Raw genomic sequence first — 20693 nt, 5'->3', positions numbered from 1 at the left:
TGTCTCTGGCAAAAAAAAAAAAAAAAAGAAAATCTAATATGTAGAATGAAAAAGGAACAAATGTAACAACTAGTATAGCCCAAAGTAGCAAAGTAAAGCCCCTTTCAAAAACATCCCGGTAAATTCCCGTGAAAGGTGAATTTCCTCGTGTCATTGCTTTAACGCATATCGAGAAATCCCGGCAATGAGGCGGATTGGACACTTTCACAGGCTTGTCCCGTGTAGCCCACTGGCACTCTCTGTGCGAGAAGAGCCGCTTGCGTGATTTTGTAACCCGGACATTACCTCATTTTTGGTCGGCATCAGCTGCCACAATGTTGGTCAAATCGTGTTTTTTTACAGAGCGTTTATGGTAGCATTCCCGACGTCGTAATTGCAGCCAATTCAAGCTCATCAAGACTGTATTTAATCGCAGGCGATCCAAGAAAAGGGTGCTGAGATATTTGCTGGGCGCCATTCAACACCTCTGCCACCCTTGTTTTGAAATCCCGTACGTTGTGTTGGTATTTGAGTGTACGTATTTGTTTTGTTGTCTTATCGGCTCCCTGTCTACCGCTTAGGTTAGTATTATTGATCCCCGTCGACCTACGGACCTCACGGACCCGTTGTGTTATTCAGCCTTTTCCGCGATTGCATGCATTTTTGTTTGTATTTAATAAACCCTTGAACACTTCACTCCGTTGTCTTCTGCTTTGCGGTACAACCTTGTTTCTGCAGTTGCGGACCCTAACGGCAACAACAAAATAAGCATTTCCAAAGATGGACGATGCACTCTCTTCCTCGGCTCTACGATCCAGTAGCAATTCAATTTCGATATGTTTTCAGTTTAATTTAGCTATTTCCAGCTTGCTATGTTGATAATTGCGATGTTTGTTTACCAATTTTCGTCTTACTGCGAAGAAAGAGGAAGTGACGATCGGCCGGCCATGATATTTACGTCATTAGCCATTGTGCTGTGAGCCGGGAATTTAACGTTTGCTTTCACATAAGCCTCGTCCCTGGACTTTCCCGGGCATTATACTAAGACACAACCCGTGAAATGTCCGCATAATCTTCGTGTCAGTGGATCTGGGAAATTGCAAATTGCGTTCACATATAAGGGCTGCCTGTTTAAATCCCGGGATTTTCACGGTGTTTCGGCATGTGTGAAAGGGGCTTAAGAGTAGTGTTTCCTCTTCACAAATCTACTCAAGTAAGGCTTCGTAAAACTACTTTTAGGGGCACATTTTTCTTAAAAAGTTAGTCAAGTAAATGTAACGCGTTACTACCCAGCTCTGGCTTTTGCATATTAAAAATTTTACTATTACTAAACATATGACAATCAGTAATGACATTTGCTCTATGGTACTTTGGGACATCTTTGTTGTGGGCCAAGTTTTAGTTAGGGTTTCCTTTGGAGCGTTATTATGTTGGCCAATCCATATAAATTTCTTAACTCATTTGGCCGCTATGATGGCTCTAGACGTCTAATCCATTTTGACTGGACGTGTAGCCCCATCAATGGCAGGAAAACTAGGGCTGTCATGATTACCGGTAATTGACTGATCTTAAAAAAATAATAAAGGTGGTAAATATCTTTTTAAATTAATTATACCAGTTTTTGTTCTTTAATTAATACTTTATTTTTTTAGTAACTTTTCTCCAATTTCTGGACTTTTACATTCATTTGAGTGAAAAACATGAAGACGAGCCATGTGATTCACTTTTGCAGGCCACACAAAATGAAGCGGTGGGCTGGACCTGGCCCTCGGTGTACCAGTCTGATACCACTGCATTAGGAGCTCAGGGGGAAGGTCCCCACTATATGATGTTGTTTTCTTTACATGTATTTTAAATATATTTAATGCAGTGTCGTAATTCATTTGTAAAAGTGTGCATATCTTTAGAAAGTATGTAATTGTAATTAGAGATGTCCCGATCCGATATTTGGATCGGATCGGACGCCGATATGGGCAAAAAACTGCGCATCGGTACCGGATCACGGAAAAGTTCCGATCCAGACTTCCGATCCAGTTTTTTTTTTTAAAGTCCGGTCCGGGTTTTCCAGCGCACCGATTTACATAATCCATTCCAGTTTTTGCTTCGGTTTGCTTAAAATCCGGTCCGCATTTTACGGCACACCTTCAACACACTACATTTACATTACGGTCTCCCAATTTACCAAGAGACTTTATCGGTAAAAATGTCAGCTGTGTGGGATCATTTCACCTTAAAGGACGACAAAGACGAAGAGGCAGAGTGCAACATATGCCACAATAAAGTCAAGCGTAGTGGTAAAGCTGTAAGAAGTTTTAATACAACCAACCTAATCAAGCATTTAGCGAAATACCACCACAAACAGTATGAGGAGTATGTTAAGAAAACCGAAGACAAAAAGAAAGGTCCTACGCTACGAACACTGGCAGAAAGTTTTGCTATGCGTGACAAACTGGCACTCAACAGTCCCAAAGCCCAGGGAATAACAAGAGTCATTGCCGAAGAATTCATTCTGGATGACGAGCCATTATCTCACGTGAGTAAAGACGCACCATCCAACACTTAGAACCACGGTACAACATACCTAGCCGTCATTACATCCTTGAGCGATGCGGCCGTGGAAGATTCGCGAACGATTCACAAACATCCAAATTCCGATTATTGAAATATGTCAAGTAAAGCGGAACTAATACACAACGCGGTCTTAGGGACCCAATGAGAAACGGACCGCATTGCGTCCCGAAAGTAAACATAATGCTTGTCATAGACCCGGGTAATGCTAATGCTCAACTCACGGCTTTAGCTCAACTCATGCCGCTGGATAAAAAAACACAAGAATACCTGAATGCTGCTGACAGCCGCTACAAACTACGTCAATGTCGTTTTACTGGTGATAATAGATATCATATGTATATAAAACTAGATACAACACGACAGACTCGACTGCGTTAGCAACACTGAAGTATTGAAAACCAGATGCGTTAGTAAACAGCCGCCATCTTAAAGCAGAAGACTTCCCTGGTAGGCTGTTGTGAACCTTCCAAGCGAACCTAATTAACTTTTTATCTAAAATACTCCTAAATCGGCAAAATCTTGACTTGAATCCATCTTCAAAACAGTTTTAAAACTTTCACATGTCAAAAGTAGACAGAAGGGAAATTATGGAATAACGGGAGCAATTTTAACAACTTTAACAGTTTATTCGCAAAATTAAATGAATTGAATGTAGTTTAAAGCTGCTGATACAGAATGGGGACTTGAGTATTTTATTTACTGTTTTAAAATGTTAACTTGATACTGAAATAGTCGTTTATTTAAACCTGAGAGGCTTTTTATACAATTTTTGTAACTAATGCACGAAACATTAAAAGCATCTAATAGCTTGGGGGATTTATGGGATTTTCCACTGAGGTTGTTGGTGTGTTTTGCTTTTTTAAGACAGTTTACAATATTATTTGCACGTTTTACTGACTGACTATGCCATTTCTGTTTGTTATTTATAATGTTTTGTGTTTGTCACTGAATAAACAGGTCAGTTTCTTGTTACCAACCGTTGTGTGTTATTCAAACTCACCTAATTCAGCTGGCTAGATGTTATCAAGAGTACTAAAACCTTTCTCAACATGAGTTTGACAACTAAGTAAGGAGGCTAAATAACTTTAAAGTAGTGACGCACGATAATACATTTTTCAACCGATATCGATAACCGATAATTTCCTGCCCCTTCAACCCGATAACCGATAATTTCACGCCGATAATTCTATTCAAATATGTGTGTAAAATTTTAAAGTATACAAAGAGCAAATGTTACTGTGCAAAAATGTAATTTAGTCCTATTTTTTTCCACATCAAATGTGAACAAGTAGTAAATTCCAACAACTAAACAATGGCAATGATGTGTAATGGTAAGCTTTTGGCAACAATTACTTAGAGAGTAAACACCCAAGTTGCACAAAAATGCCTTTAAAAGTAAGCCATTCCTAACATATATCACATTACTACACTGCAAAAACACCTCCTTAAAACTAGCAGAAGTGGACAAAACTGTTGATTGCGCACATTTGGAGGCTAAATCAAGTATATAATTATCGGATTGCATTATCGGTTGAATTTCGTTTTATCTGGATTATCTGTGTGACGTCATAATTGCCATTATCGGCCGATAATTATCGGTGACCGATATTATCGTGCATCTCTACTTTAAACTTTAACACATGCTCAGATAGGTTGGTATCGGTATCGGCCAGTATCGGTATCGGATCGGAAGTGCAAAAAATTATCGGTAACGGATTGGAAGTGCAAAAACCTGGATCGGGACATCCCTAATTGTAATTATACTGTATGCACTTTATCTAACTTGCAAAAGTCTTTGCCTTCATGGCTATTGGACTTTTGAACAAAATAATGAATTGTGCTTAGAAACAATTGGCTGGCTATGAGTGGGAAAATAACTGAAGCAAACCTGTTCATGCACATGCTGGAAATTGAAAACTATGAATTTTTGAAAGGCAAATGATTACAAATAAAGCTTGTACTGTATGAACCACACTGTATTTAGTATGCGTTGTCCCAAATATGCACCAGATTGAAAGTATTTTCCTCACTTAATTATTTTAATAACTGTGGTTAAGCTCTTTTTGTGTTTGTGTGTAATGCGAAATTAATTATACAACACAATTATAATGGTGTTTAGAATTCCCTACATGATTGCGGCGCAAACCTTTCTCCTTTGAATAGCATAATTGTGCTGTATAGTGTGTTTTGCATTAGCAAACATGATTCAGAGCCCTGTAATCAACACCATTAAACACCTCTGGGAACTCTTCAGCTAATGATCATAAATGGTGTTTTGGACAAAAATAATAGCAGAGTGTTTCATGCAAACACATATGGTCAATTAAGATTCAAACTATTTGAACTGGAAGGGTTGGTAGTCAAAATAGATTGGACATCGAGTGCCGTCAATGGCATTCACATTGAGGTTGTAATTGCAACTTACTCTGCAGACAGACATTTGGTTGGTGGTGAGGGTCCCTGTCTTGTCAGAGCAGATCACAGAGGTGCAGCCAAGGGTCTCCACTGAAGGCAGACTGCGCACGATGGCGTTCTTCTTGGCCATACGGCGGGTCCCGAGGGCCAGGCAGGTGGTGATGACGGCGGGCAGCCCTTCGGGGATGGCGGCCACCGCCAAGGCCACCGCTATCTTAAAGTAATAGATAGCTCCCCGCACCCAGGAACCGCCGTGGACGGGATCCCCGAAGTGGCCGATATTGATCGCCCACACGGCCACGCAGATGAGGGAGATAACCTTGGAGAGCTGCTCGCCGAACTCGTCCAACTTCTGCTGCAGCGGCGTCTTATCTTGTTCCGTTGACGCCATCTGATTGCGAATTTTGCCAATTTCGGTGGCCACGCCGGTCGCCACCACCACGCCGGTGGCCCTACCGGCAGCGATGTTGGTGCCCTGTGGAAAAAAAGGTGATGTCAGTCAGGATAAGCATTTACATAGCATCATGAATGTAAAGCGTGCGAAGGAAACTAACTTGCGAGCTACACACAGAAGCGTCAGATTCACCACGGACGTGTTGGAAGTATCACTTTTCTACAAGTTAATGCTTGTTGAGCACATGAAGAGATCTGAGTTGATTTTTACCTGCCAAGTCTTTATCCCAGTTGATCGGTAATTAGCAACACTTTGAGAACAACTTGCTGTTGTTGCTTTTGGAGACTCGAGGCATTCTGTTCACTTATGAGTATTTAGTTCCAAATTGTAATCAATTACGTACAAGGTTGAGTATTTTTTGCTTTGATCCAATAACATTCACTATTTAGTACCTTTTAAAAGGGTTCTTGAACACACAAGCCCGCTCAAAAAAAAAAAAAAAAACAGGTCAGAGGTTTTGCTCACAGAAAACAACATGTTCTTCTTGTCTTGATTGACAGCTCTTGGGTCAGGGACTGGGTCAGTGTGTTTGATGATGGACACAGACTCCCCTTATGAAAAAAATGCACAGGAATACATGTGTAAATCAAACAATGAATTACATAAATAAGGTGATATTTTACAACATCATTAGCTAGCATTAAAGAACTGAATGCATTCAGCTGACAATGAAATTGTGCTATATAGGTAGGCATGTGCCGGTATGAGATTCTGACAGTATGACAACCTTAAGCCAAAATATCACGGTTTCACGGTATTGAAATTACAGCTCTAAAATGTGTGACTTTGATATTGAATTATTTTCCATAAAAAGCATATATATATATATGACTCGTATCATGTTTACATTATACACACACTCTCTTAACACAGACAGTTGCCAGAGAGAAAAAAACCATTTAACCACAGCTAGACACACTAAACACACTGGAGTTAACTCTCGAAGCTGGTGGGAAACATTCCTGACAGTTTTTACAAAGCTTTAATTTTGTATAAATGCGAAATTATTTTGGAGGTATTGCCTCCTCACAGTGGTGTTACCAGGAGGCCAGGTGTGGGTGGGCATTAGTCTTGCGTGGGGGGGAGCTACAATGCTCAAGTAGGTCAAAATCCAGTGTAGGGCTACTGCACCTTAAAAACATGTTTTGTTTTCTCCATGAGATAGCTGTTGGTTTGATTTGGTCTATACAAATAAAAGTAGACTTTATTTTATTTGACTTAGAACACATCCATAACTGAATAGAATGGACATGCAGCTGACAATGTTTTTTTAAGGTAACCTATTGTGGTTCCTCGGTTTTAGTATTATTATTATTAGTTATTCTTTGTTCCGCAGCCCCTTTGAGCTCAATTTGACCCCCTTAGAATGCTTCAAAATGCACTAAAATTGACAGGCAGGTCAAGACCGGTGCAATCTTTGATACAGTGTCAAGACAAATTCCAAATACACTATGTAGCGCCCCCTAGCAGTCATTCTTTGTCCCGCTGATGCTTTGAGCCCTACTTTGACCCCTTCAGAATGCCTCAAAACTCACCAAACTCAACATCCAGGTGAACATTGGTGAAAACTGATAAAATGTAAAAATAAATAAATAAATAAATAATATGCGTAAATGTGTGTAGCGCCCCCAAGGAACAAAACCAACATTTAATTTCATTTATTTTTTTTTCAAGGTGAAAGAGGAGGTAACAATGCAAAGGTTAAAACTTGGAAAACATCAGTACTATATGAATGGGATACCATACGCGGTGCCCAGACTGCCATTAGTACTACATCAAGTTTTCTTTGGGTGGGCAGAGCGTGTCCATGGGTGGCCACTGCCCCCCCTCCGGTAACGCCCATGCCTCCTCAGCAGCCGCCCTCCGCAAACATGTTTTACATGCCAGTTGGTCCTCCTCCTCTAAGCCGCAGCTGTCTAACTTTTGTGTAGCCGAAGTATTCCCATACCAGCAATTTCGTTTTCTTCGATGAGATAAAAAGTTCAGGAGTTTCACCTCCTCCAGCCATCGTGTAGCACAGCTGACTCAGTGACACTAAGCAACAACTGGTGGGAGAGGGTTGAGCCTTGCAGCTGCAAGTGAGGGATTTCTCGCTGCATTTTTGGGACATTAACAATGGGACGGTATGACGGAAAATTTTTGCAGTTTTGAAACCATGACGTTTTCATACCACGGTATACCTTGTAACCGGTAATCAGCACATGTCTACACATAGGCAAATTCAGTTTCCAATTTCATAGTCATCTTCAAAATCTTGACAATGTACACAATATTCAGAATATAAGTGCCTCACCTGTCAGGATAGATTGGTCCACTCTCAAAGTAGTGGATTTAATAGACGTCACCCTGATGTCTGCTGGAACTTTGTCACCAACTAAAATGAAAACCAGAATCATAAAATGTTGTTTTAAATTTTATATATAATTCATCTCATTAAGGAGCATCAGAAAATCTGTGTTGGCGGGGTAAACAAAAAAGGTTAGAAATAATGCAGAGAGACTGCTTCAACCTCTCTGGGTAGCACCTATGGGCAATTGAAACAGTAAGGGAGGGAGTGGGCTGCAATGTGGGTTGTGTTTGTGTGGGAGATGGCTGCAAGCTTCAAGTTGGCCAAGGCCGGACTGGCCAAAAGCAAGCGAGAGAACGCCTACCCTCATATTCCCACTGCTCTATCACTCTTTTTCTGCAAGGCACCTTGTCACTCTACTGTAACTCTTTATAGGGCAAGTGCCTTTGTAATTTCTGATAATAATAAAAAACAAAACCCATAAACACCTGACATACACATACCTGGACAGCACATTTTGGGTCATATAAGGCTACATGACCCAAAATTGAAATTTCCACATATGCGTCCTGTATATGTGGTTGACAGGTCTTAAATGTTATTTTAGAATATAAATAAATAAATAAATAAATAAATAAATAATCCTTATTTTGAAGTGAACGAAATTGACAAGATTTAACGCATTGCCTACCATTGACAATGATAGATGTCCAATTGATTTTAATTGGGATAATCGGCTGTGAAGGATCATGTTTCAATTCCAATTTTACAATTTATTCATACTTTATTTTAATAAAAATAATAAACCCTTTACAAATTAATACATGAATGATAACGACATTTGCCATTTTTTCCATTAAAAACAAAACAAAACAAAACAAAAAAAAACAATGAATATGTGAGTATTTACTTTTTTTTTATTAAAAAAAAAATACACATTTGAAATGATAAAAATCCATAATACAGTGATCACTTGTTTTTCACGAGTAATGAGAACCCCCACAAAATTTTTTTCCTATTTTTTTGGGGTGTGTTCAATGTATTGATTCAGATTTAACAGCACTGGAATGAGACAAATATATGTTTTTCCCTTTTTTCACCATATTTTTATAAATGTTTTTTAAGCTATGAAAATGTCATTATTTTGATATAAATGAGATTTATATAAAGAAAACAAAGATTTGTACTTGTATACATGCACATATCTGAACATTTAAAAAAAATACTATATTATGTTTTTTGTTGAAAAAAAAAAAATCTGAGATGACTGTACTGGCTATTAACTCATTAGCTGCCATTGACAGCACTAGACATCCAATCCATTTGGACTTGGAGGGGCTAATGAACGAAGACCCAATGAGTGCACTACAGTGGGGCAAATAAGTATTTAGTCAACCACTAATTGTGCAAGTTCTCCCACTTGAAAATATTAGAGAGGCCTGTAATTGTCAACATGGGTAAACCTCAACCATGAGAGACAGAATGTGAAAAAAAAAAAACAGAAAATCACATTATCTGATTTTTAAAGAATTTATTTGCAAATCATGGTGAAAAATAAGTCTTTGGTCAATACCAAAAGTACATCTCACTACTTTGTTATGTGCCCTTTGTTGGCAATAACGGAGGCCAGACGTTTTCTGTAACTCTTCACAAGCTTTTCACACGCTGTTGCTGGTATTTTGGCCCATTCCTCCATGCAGATCTCCTCTAGAGCAGTGATGTTTTGGGGCTGTCGTTGGGCAACACGGACTTTCAACTCCTTCCACAGATTTTCTATGGGGTTGGGATCTGGAGACTGGCTAGGCCACTCCAGGACCTTGAAATGCTTCTTATGAAGCTACTCCTTTGTTGCCCTGGCTGTGTGTTTGGGGTGATTGTCATGCTGAAAGACCCAACCACGTTTCGTCTTCAATGCCCTTGCTGATGGAAGGTAATTTTCACTCAAAATCTCTCGATACATGGCCCCATTCATTCTTTCCTTTTCACAGATCAGTCGTCCTGGTCCCTTTGCAGAAAAACAGCCCCAAAGCATGAGGTTTCCACGCCCATGCTTCACAGTGGGTATGGTGCAATTCAGTATTCTTTTCCCTCCAAACACGAGAACCTGTGTTTCTCCCAAAAAGTTCTATTTTGGTTTCATCTGACCATAACACATTCTCCCAGTCCTCTTCTGGATCATCCAAATGCTCTCTAGCGAACCTCAGACGGGCCTGGACGTGTACTTTCTTCAGCAGGGGGACAAGTCTGGCACTGCAGGATTTGAGTCCCTGGCGGCGCATTGTGTTCCTGATAGTAGCCTTTGTTACTGTGGTCTCAGCTCTCTGGAGGTCATTCACTAGGGATTTTTGCTCACCGTTCTTGTTAGCATTTTGACGCCACGGGGTGCGGAGGGAGTTGAAAGTCCGTGTTGCCCAACGACAGCCCCAAAACATCACTGCTCTAGAGGAGATCTGCATGGAGGAATGGGCCAAAATATCAGCAACCGTGTGTGGAAAGCTTGTGAAGAGTTACAGAAAACGTTTGGCCTCCGTTATTGCCAACAAAGGGTACATAACAAAGTATTGGAATGAACTTTTGGTATTGACCAAATACTTATTTTCCACCATGATTTGCAAATAAATTCTTTAAAAATCAAACAATGCGATTTTCTGTTTTTTTTCCCCACATTCTGTCTCTCATGGTTGAGGTTTACCCATGTTGACAATTACAGGCCTCTCTAATATTTTCAAGTGGGAGAACTTGCACAATTAGTGGTTGACAAAAATACTTATTTGGCCCACTATATAATACATAATTTTTTTTGGTGCTATCACAAAACACAATGCACTCTCACAATCCAGGTTGCCCTCTTTATCTCACACAAGTGGACAGTCAGAATCTTAATCTTTCATAATAAATTGGCAGCGCACAAGTGACTTGTGAGAAGGAGAAGCCCGGCATAGGTTTCCATCTCTTCAGGACTTCTGGAAACCCTCACACAGTCCTGACACTGAAACTACTGAAGCCACTTCATTAAAAACCTCAAGGAAAGTTCCAAAACTTGACTGTGTCATAACGGCGGTCAGAACTGCCAGCAAGAGGTTAAGTATAATGCAGGCGTGGAACCTTATGCAAATGTATTTATATTTTCTCTCCTCAGAGGCATTTGTGGTCAAATGATGTCCTTTCCCAACACTTCCATACAGTTTGTTTTACACTCCACACATCAAATTCCAATGGAACCACCTCCGGGTAATTTGAGGTAGAGGAAAAGCCCGGGAGTTCACTACAGTGAAGTGGGATACAGATTTATTTTTGTTTATGAACATTAATTTGTCCTTCCCAGTTTAAGTTGTGGGCCTACAAAGGGTTAAGGTGCTCGTTTCACCCTAATTTCTTGCTTTTGCTAGCCTCATCAATTGAATTGATTTGTAGAATACCACTAGGAGTGATTAGTTAATCACAATTTATACATTCTGGTAGTTAACATAATTTTTGTGAATAAATGCAAAACTTCTGTATACCTCCCTAATGAGTGTTTACGATAGTACTTAGGAATTTGGGCTTGTCGCAGCCGGCGAGTTCCTACGCACATGCGTGTACATAACAAGCACAACAGACAAGCTCACGCAGGTTGTAAAGTATCAAAACTACTCTGTGCCGCTACATCACACACACTGTAGGTGCCACAGCATCACCATGACAACAACCTGTGCGCTCTTTTTCCTCATCTGGATGCTGCTGTGGAGTTTGAAAATACTATTTTATGTATGCATTGGACACTAGTAAGTACTTCAGTAACACTTTACATTAAGGGTCCCTTAATTAACATTAGTTAATGCATTTTTAGACAGTAACTAATGTTTAAGTAACATTACAATAATTCATTTTAATCCCTTATCTAACGTTTATTAGTATATTAATTAACATGAGTTAATGCATTAAGTTAATGCATTGGTTAATGCATTTTAAGACAATAACTAATGTTTAAGTAATGTTACAATAATTCATATAATCCATTATTTAACATTTAGTAATATATTAATTAACATTAGTTAATGCATTAGTTAATGCATAACCAGACAGTAACTAATAGTTTGGTAAAATTAAAAAAAATTAAAAAAAAGGCCTATATAGGGTTAGGGTTTGTTAATTTAAGCATTTATAATTTCTTAGTTAAGGGACACATGTGCTATATTTACAATAAGGGTCCAAAAATCATTCAGTAATGGTTAATAAAAGTTAAGGGGGGGGGGGGGGGGGGGTTAAGCATTTATAATTTCTTAGGGGACACATGTGCTACACTTTACAATAAGGGTAAAAACACATTCAGTAATGGTTAATTAAGGTTAATTAATACTTATGAGGTACGTTCATGTGAAATAATACCATACTTAAGGTTCGGTTATAATATATAATATATATAATACATTACTTAACATTAATTCACATCTACATTAGTTCATTAATTAATAGTTATTAATGTATATTGGTACTAATAAGTGATTGTTATTTTAAAATGAGAAACATAGCTCTGTGAGTGCTTGGGTGCTGCTAACCTAACCTTCCATTGTACTTTGTGCTTATGCCAATGAACGTCACGGTCCAATGAACGCTTGTGTCCATTAGCATTTCTCTACCTCTTAGCTCTCAATGTGCAAAAAACGGCGTCATTGTAATCTGTTTGAGGCAATGCATGAGTGGGTCATTCCGCGAATGCGTTAAATGCGTCAAATAGTTTAATGTGGTTAATTAAAAAACGTAATTAACGCCCGTTACCGCGATAAATTTGACAGCAGTAATATATATATATATGTATGTATCAGAAGTTGCGCTAGACTTTTTCGTTGTCTGTCATTTTGACTGACAGTGTCATAAAAATCGGGTCATAATCTATTTTTACCCGTCAGTTACATTTTTAAAATGATAATAATGACATATTCAATAGTATTTAGTTTTCATTCATTATTAATTAATATTCTGTCCGAACAAGCTTAACAAGAGGCAAACAGACAGCAGAGTGCACCAATCAGCGACGGGCAGACGTGCCGTTAGCAAAGCGACGAGGGCAAGACGAGGGACTTGCGCGGAAGTAAACATACGAGGAGAACGGAGTTTATTCAACATGGCTAGCGCGAGACAGACTTGTCAACGACTCATGTCGATGTGTTTTTGGTCATTTAAAACTGAATTTACCGAGGATTGGAACATATTGTCGGCTCTCCCGCCATCCGTGTTGTTGTAGAGACGACTTTCAGCGCGCAAGAGTGACGTTGCTCGTGAAGACCACGTCACGCAAATAAACAAATCTGATTTGTCGATTGATTTTGTACCTACTCGAGAGGCTGTGTCCCAGACTTTTCTCTCAGTGTTTGAAAAATACAGGGAGAACAGTCTGGCCGTGCCAGGCAAACACTCAGTTGCCTTGACATTTTTCCGAGTAAGGCCAACGACGTCATGCATCAAGAGAGACAATAGCTCATTAATATGCTCACTTGCCACCCTGTGGTCTGGGGTGTGAATTGCAACCTGTCAAAATGACGGATGGACTTCAGTTTTTTCCGTCACCATTTTAAAAAACCGGTCAACGACGGAAAATATTCGGTTAACGCAACCCCTGGTATGTATATATATTATATATATATATATATATATGTATACACTTAAAAGTTTTTTTTCTTCTTAATTATAAACATTATGTCAATTATGTCTTAAATGTATCTCTTTCATTCATTCATTCATTCATTGTCCATGCCGCTTTTTCGTCACGAGGGTCGCGGATAAATGTATCTCTTTCCATTGCTAAATCTGAATAAATACATTGAACACAAAATAACGCTACTTTGCGGTTTTTCACTTACCGTGGCGGGTTCTGGTGCCCATTAACGCGAAAAACGAGGGATCACTGAACTACAATTGAATGTCAGATGGCTGCTGCAAAATATTGTCCCGTGGGCAGCAAATGGCCCCTGAGTTGTAGGTTTGAGACCCTTGTTTTATATGAATGTAGTCAAAACATTTAAGAGAAAAAATACAAAATTCCTGCATGAAAGTCTGGTATACTCACATGCAGAAACCAGAATGACAGCAGCACTTTTTTTCTTTTTTTATGAGGACTGCCCACACACAGGCTAGTTTATAGCGGGTGAGAATGAGTGAAGACCTGACAAACATCCAGGTGGTAAGACTGAGAGTATGGAAAGCAAAGGGAAGTGGAAAGCTGTGGAAAGTTAAACTGGGCCTCAAACTCAAGGGAAGACCACAACCACTTACAAAGAACCACACACAAAAAAACCTTGCTGGACCGTAGTCCTGGCACCTGCATATCCGGGGAAACACTGTTATGCAACTTAGCTCTGATATTTCCACTCTCATGAATGGTTTTGCGCAAGCTGGCGGGGGCAAAAGCACACCTGCTGCACCTCAGAAAAAGCCATGCGGAAGAATAAATGAGCCTCTCCAAGGGTTTGGTTGGGTGCTTACCTGCTACTTCTACTACATCCCCTGGAACAATGTCCCTGGCTTTGATTCTCTGCACGGCCTTACGGTTCATGCGGTACACCTTTCCCATTTCGGGTTCATACTCTTTAAGCGCCTCAATGGCATTCTCAGCATTTCGCTCCTGTTCAAAAGAGATGAGTCGGGTAAAAAGTTGTCAAGTCAGTGCCAAAAGCAAACGTAGACAATAGGCCTGAACGATATATCGTTTGATTGGACTGCGGATCAAGCTGATTTTGCAGATTAATTTGGTTTTTTTTCCACGTCACGCCAGCCCATTGTGCTGCAGGCTTTTGTTGCTACACCAGGGAGAGTGGTGTGAGCCTTTCTGGGTTTCAAAAAGATCCTGTTCACCGCGAAGAATGGGCAAAACAGGTGTGAAATATAATGGAGCAACCATTGGACGGACGGGGAAGTGAGTAAGCTACGTGTTTTATGTCATGTCAGATACTGGGATCATGGCAAACATTTTAATAAGGAGTTGGCATGCATTTTGTGGGTGTTAATACTACTCCTGTTTATATTTTCAGCGTTCTTCCCTTCTCTCCCACTGTCGTCCCCCTGTGTTTTATTCCAACACAAGGACAGCAAGGTGGCCGATAGTTAGAAATCTGAGCATTTCATGAATGCGACACAAGCAACTCTCCAACAGCGCCACGGTGCCAAGCAAGCTTAAACGTCATCTCCAAACGAAACACCCGTCGCTTGAAAACAAGTCGATGGACTATTTTGTTTGCCTTCGTGAAGACACAGAGAAACAGGCAACTTTTTTTTGTTGAGAAAAACTACAAAGGTAAATGAGAAAGCCATCAAAGCCAGTTACCTTGTTGATGAACTTTTTGCAAAATTTAAAAAAGTCCCACACTGTGGCAGAGAAATTAATACTACCTGCCTGCAAAGTAATTGTCAGCGAGATGCTCGGCCCTGATGCGGTTAAAGACATTGCTAAAGTCCCCCTGTCTGATACAGTGGGGCAAATAAGTATTTAGTCAACCACTAATTGTGCAAGTTCTCCCACTTGAAAATATTAGAGAGGCCTGTAATTGTCAACATGGGTAAACCTCAACCATGAGACAGAATATGGAAAAAAAAAAAATCACATTGTTTGATTTTTAAAGAATTTATTTGCAAATCATGGTGGAAAATAAGTGTTTGGTCAATACCAAAAGTTCATCTCAATACTTTGTTATGTACCCTTTGTTGGCAATAATGGAGGCCAAACGTTTTCTGTAACGCTTCACAAGCTTTTCACACACTGTTGCTGGTATTTTGGCCTATTCCTCCAAGCAAATCTCCTCTAGAGCAGTGATGTTTTGGGGCTGTCGTTGGGCAACACGGAATTTCAACTCCCTCCACAGATTTTCTACGGGGTTGAGATCTGGAGACTGGCTAGGCCACTCCAGGACCTTGAAATGCTTCTTACGAAGCCACTCCTTAGTTGCCCTGGCTGTGTGTTTGGGATCATTGTCATGCTGAAAGACCCAGCCACGTCTCATCTTCATTGCCCTTGCTGATGGAAGGAGATTTCCACTCAAAATCTCTCGATACACGGCCCCATTCATTCTTTCCTTCATACAGATCAGTCGTCCTGGTCCCTTTGCAGAAAAACAGCCCCAAAGCATGATGTTTCCAACCCCATGCTTCACAGTGGGTATGGTGTTCTTCGGATGCAATTCAGTATTCTTTCTCCTCCAAACACGAGAACCTGTGTTTCTATCAAAAAGTTCTATTTTGGTTTCATCTGACCATAACACATTCTCCCAGTCCTCTTCTGGATCATCCAAAACTCTCCAGCGAACCGCAGACGGGCCTGGACGTGTACTTTCTTCAGCAGGGGGACACGTCTGGCAGTGCAGGATTTGAGTCCCTTGCGGCGCATTGTGTTACTGATAGCAGCCTTTGTTACTGTGGTCCCAGCTCTCCGTAGGTCATTCACTCGGTCCCCCCGTGTGGTTCTGGGATTTTTGCTCACCGTTCTTGTTATCATTTTGACACCACAGGGTGAGATCTTGCATGGAGCCCCAGATCGAGGGAGATTATCAGTCGTCTTGTATGTCTTCCATTTACTAATAATTGCTCCCACAGTTGATTTCTTTACACCAAGCGTTTTACCTATTGCAGATTCAGTCTTCCTAGCCTGGTGCAGGTCTACAATTTTGTCTCTGGTGTCCTTCGATAGCTCTTTGGTCTTGGCCATAGTGGAGATTGGAGTGTGACTGATTGAGGTTGTGGACAGGTGTCTTTTATACCGATAGTGAGTTAAAACAGGTGCCATAATGCAGGTAACGAGTGGAGCCTTGTTAGACCTCGTTAGAAGAAGTTAGACCTCTTTGACAGCTAGAAATCTTGCTTGTTTGTAGGTGACCAAATACTTATTTTCCACTCTAATTTGGAAATAAATTCTTTAAAAAAAAATTCCACATTCTGTCTCTCATGGTTGAGGTTTACCCATGTTGACAATTACAGGCCTCTCTAATCTTTTCAAGTAGGAGAACTTGCACAATTGGTGGTTGACTAAATACTTATTTGCCCCACTGTAAGTCTGAGCTTTTCAAGCCTAACTGCGATAAAATAAATAAATAAATAAATAAAAACAGAGAGACAGAGAGCTGTTGAAGAAGAGCTTTGTGTGAGTCTTTCTTCAATTCCAGCCAGGATATCGGCTTTGTGTTCATCTAAACAGGCTCAAGTTACACTGAGTTAGAATAAATATTGAGAAATTATTGGATAATTAAATATACTGTACAGAGAGTAATTTTGGAACGTTTTTGGTTTGTAGTGTGCCGCGACATTTTTTCCTATGTAAAAACGTGCCATGACTCAGAAAAGGTTGGGGAAAACACTGGGTTAGACGTCGAGCCCTGTCAATGGCAGCCAATGAGTGCCTAATGGAGAGACTTGTTAAACTTGTTAAGGGCTACAAACAATAAAATAATCCACAGGTATTGGGATATGTCAAATTACACATATTTATATTAAGAGTGTAAGTACAGTACAGTTACTGATGTTTGTTTTATTGCAATAAAAGTTACACCATGGGATGGAAACTTGGTGCCCAAGATCTATCTTCAAATTAATTTAGACAAATCCATGTTGTACGATTTATAGGTAAATACAGTATAAACATTTTCAGAATGTCAAATACTCATAAATCTCCGTGCCTATTCCAAGTAAATAGCAGGGTTTCCACTGCCTAAAAGTACTGTACATTATACAGTATAGACCAGTACTGCTCAAATAGTGGTACTGCTCTTTGCTCATATCTTCTAGGGTTGTGCTGTATTCCTTTAAAACCAAATGACAAACCTATGCTTGTTTCGGTGGCAGTAACCAAAGTGCATTACAATGTGCTTGTAATTATAGTGTTAATGTGATCCTGGCGTAATTTAAACACATGAATGAATGCAGAGTTGACTGCATGATGTTTAGTTCCACTGTCCTGTTTGTGTTTAAGAGAAGAGAAGCATATCTCACCTGCCAGACACCAATGACGGCATTAGCGATGAGGATAAGGAGGATGACGACAGGCTCAACAAAGGCGGTGGCTGACTCCTCACCCTCCTCAAATAAAGCCAACACCTAGACAAACATGCAGTACACAGAGTCAGAACTCTCTCATCACACAGCCGAGGCTTAAGTCGTTGGCGTTTGGATGGAAAAATGTACTCCAGCAGGCCAAGGTTGATACAGCAATGAAAATGTAATTTCGGTGGAACAGCTGTGGCTCCAGTAAGACATGATCATAACATTAAATTCATTGGCTGCGCTAGACGTCCAATCCATTTGATGTGGGAGGGTGGCAGCGAATAGCCAATAGATTGGACGTCTATCATCGTCAATGTTCATGCTGTGGTACTTGCTTGCTACCTCGGTGTCATACAAAACAAAATACTGCCATATTTCATCATCAAACGATGATTTAGCGTAACCTTTGCATCACTATTCAGCACTGTATTATGATGTATTTAGCCAAAAGCAGTAAAGCTAAAGTGTATGACTTGACTAACTCAACATTTGAATGAGAGGGGAAAAACGCCACAGGCTTGTTTTTCAACAGTAAATAGAGTTAAACGACAGCAAACATTCAAAACTGCAACATTGGGAGGCCTGGGTGATAAATCCATGTTATTAATGAATTTTTAGTTTTTTATTGCGGATGATTAAAAAAAAAAAGTTTTATTGTTGCTGTTTTTACCAAAAATTAGATCTAGCAACAGAAGGATGACACTTTACAGGCCAACTCCTAGCTATAATTCTTCAAATATTTAATCAGGTCTGATGTAAGAAAAATTCCAAAATATGTCTGCGAGGATTGACGTGTAAACATCTCTCGAATATACCTACCACACTTCATTGGGATCAGTCTAGAGCTGTCCCAACCAGTGGACGAAGTTAATGTCATCGATGGTGTAAATGCATCGACAAGCACAACATCCCATCGACGGTTAATAAAAGTAATTCAAGCAGGGTGCCAAAACCACTTTATAGTCTTTTAGTTCTCTTATATTCCGTGGTGAAAATACTACTGTTGCACCAATACCATTTTTTGGCCCCAATACTTGGCTTTGCAGTATCGGCCGATACAGATACCATTCCGATACCACTTCCTTTGAAATATATATGTCGTAAAACACTCAGGTGACTTGAAGTTCCGCTCTGAAACCCCCAATTTGTCCAAATTTCAAAATTGTCCTATACGCAATGTGTGTTACATCATTGGAAAGCTTAAAATCTCAATTTTCTGGGGGAATTTAAAAAAATGTAAACAGCAAAACCCTAACTGGCATAATTAAAGACGCGATGATTTAAATTATATATTATTATTATTAGGGCTGTCAAAATTATCGCGTTAACGCGCGGTAATTAATTTTTTAAATTAATCACGTTAAAATATTTGACGCAATTTACGCACATGTCCCGCTCAGTAAGTATTCTGCCTTTTGGTAAGTTTTACAGCAAGACTTTTTGTGCTGTCCAACACCGAACTCTTGTGGTCGCTTTGCGACATGTTTTATTGTTTTCTTTCCAGTTCTTTATGGCTGCACGACGTCTCGGGCTGATAATGTTGTGCTTATATGATCCTTGGACAAGATTTGTCTGTAAGTATGGTTGTTGTAAAGAATGTACATATTATGTTAGTAAGCGAATATTTTTTGTATGAGATGCTTTTTGTTTATGTTTAGTGAACCTGTATAGCGTGCTAAGCTAACGTTGTTGCTAATGCAATGCTTGTGTACTTTTTTTTGTGGTTTTACGACGGTCTAAAGAGGAAATGGTTTGAGGCCATTTTATTAATAAATCAGATGAAAAAGGAAGAAGTCTAATTATTAAGGCGTCGTTCACTAGCTGTCTAGCTTTGGAAAAAGTAGACGCTTCGGAGTGAGGACAGCATAGACAGATTTAAATGACAGTAGAGTGAAATGCCCACTACAGTCCTTTTGTACCGTATGTTGAATGTATATATCCATCTTGTGTCTTATCTTTCCATTCCAACAATTTATTTTACAGAATACATATATATAATTTACAGAAAAATATGGCATATTTTATAGATGGTTTGAATTGCGATTAATTGCGATTAATTACGATTAATTAATTTTTAAGCTGTAATTAACTCGATTAAAAATTTTAATCGTTTGACAGCCCTAATTATTATTGATATTATCGCGTACTTACCTCTTTTCCATCCAAAAACTCCATGTACCATGTATCATTGAGTGTCAAGACACAGATGTGAATGGCCACAGCCGGATTTTTGGGGGATTTTATGGGTGAAACATGGTAATGTAACAAGGGTCGCGATGCGGAAATCGCAGACATCAAGGAGTGGTCGAGATGTTCCTTTTTATATACAGTGGGGAGAACAAGTATTTGATACACTGCCAATGGGAAAACCCATTGGCAGCTACTTGGGGCTACACAAGAGTCATTAAATTTTTCATGACTTTTTCAGTCATTAAAATTGGGAAAACCCATTGGCAGTGTATCAAATACTTGTTCTCCCCACTGTATCTACCCTTTTAAACTTTTTCCCCCCCATTTTTCTTTGTTTGGATCAATTATTTATCATCGAACATATCAGGGAAGATGTGACAGTAACAAAAACAAAAGTAAAATAAAATTAAGCCATAGTTATGATGTAGATATATGTATATGACTTATTTACTGACACCATTTTCTTCATTGTGGCGTAATTTGTTTAAAAGTTTAAAATATGCAAGTGAATAATTTTTTTTAAGTCTTTCTTTTTTTTTCAAACAAAATATTAGACATCGAATAATGATTCTAAGCTAAAAATGACAGACATTTTAAATAATAAATATATCTCTTTATGGCTGGGTTGAAACAAAAACGGTTGCGCGACGTCTGTAAATGGGGGTTTTCAGGGTAAAACTGACAAATTAAAAATAGTTTGGGGACTTCATGCACCTTTAATCTGCTTTGGCAGCATATAGACATATTGTTCCTTCAAACACAACAGTTCTTTTGGCTTAAAAAACAGCAGTTTAT

General features: G+C 39.4%; 1 protein-coding gene across 2 annotated transcripts in view; it reads right to left on the bottom strand.

The window, feature by feature from the left end:
* The window catches only part of atp2a3 (ATPase sarcoplasmic/endoplasmic reticulum Ca2+ transporting 3), a 117787-nt gene that overhangs the window by 33492 nt on the left and 63602 nt on the right, over positions 1 to 20693 (bottom strand). For both annotated transcript variants that reach the window (XM_057820220.1, XM_057820219.1), the window contains exons 4-8: positions 17658 to 17762; positions 14169 to 14307; positions 7713 to 7793; positions 5885 to 5970; positions 4976 to 5440 (exon numbers count right to left, since the gene is read on the bottom strand). In XM_057820220.1, the coding sequence (XP_057676203.1) occupies positions 4976 to 5440; positions 5885 to 5970; positions 7713 to 7793; positions 14169 to 14307; positions 17658 to 17762 (876 nt within the window). The remainder of the gene's footprint in view (positions 1 to 4975; positions 5441 to 5884; positions 5971 to 7712; positions 7794 to 14168; positions 14308 to 17657; positions 17763 to 20693) is intronic.

The sequence above is a fragment of the Corythoichthys intestinalis genome, chromosome 18 (assembly GCF_030265065.1).
Source record: "Corythoichthys intestinalis isolate RoL2023-P3 chromosome 18, ASM3026506v1, whole genome shotgun sequence".
NCBI classification, from domain to species: domain Eukaryota; kingdom Metazoa; phylum Chordata; class Actinopteri; order Syngnathiformes; family Syngnathidae; genus Corythoichthys; species Corythoichthys intestinalis.
This window is presented reverse-complemented; position numbering and strand designations above follow the sequence as displayed.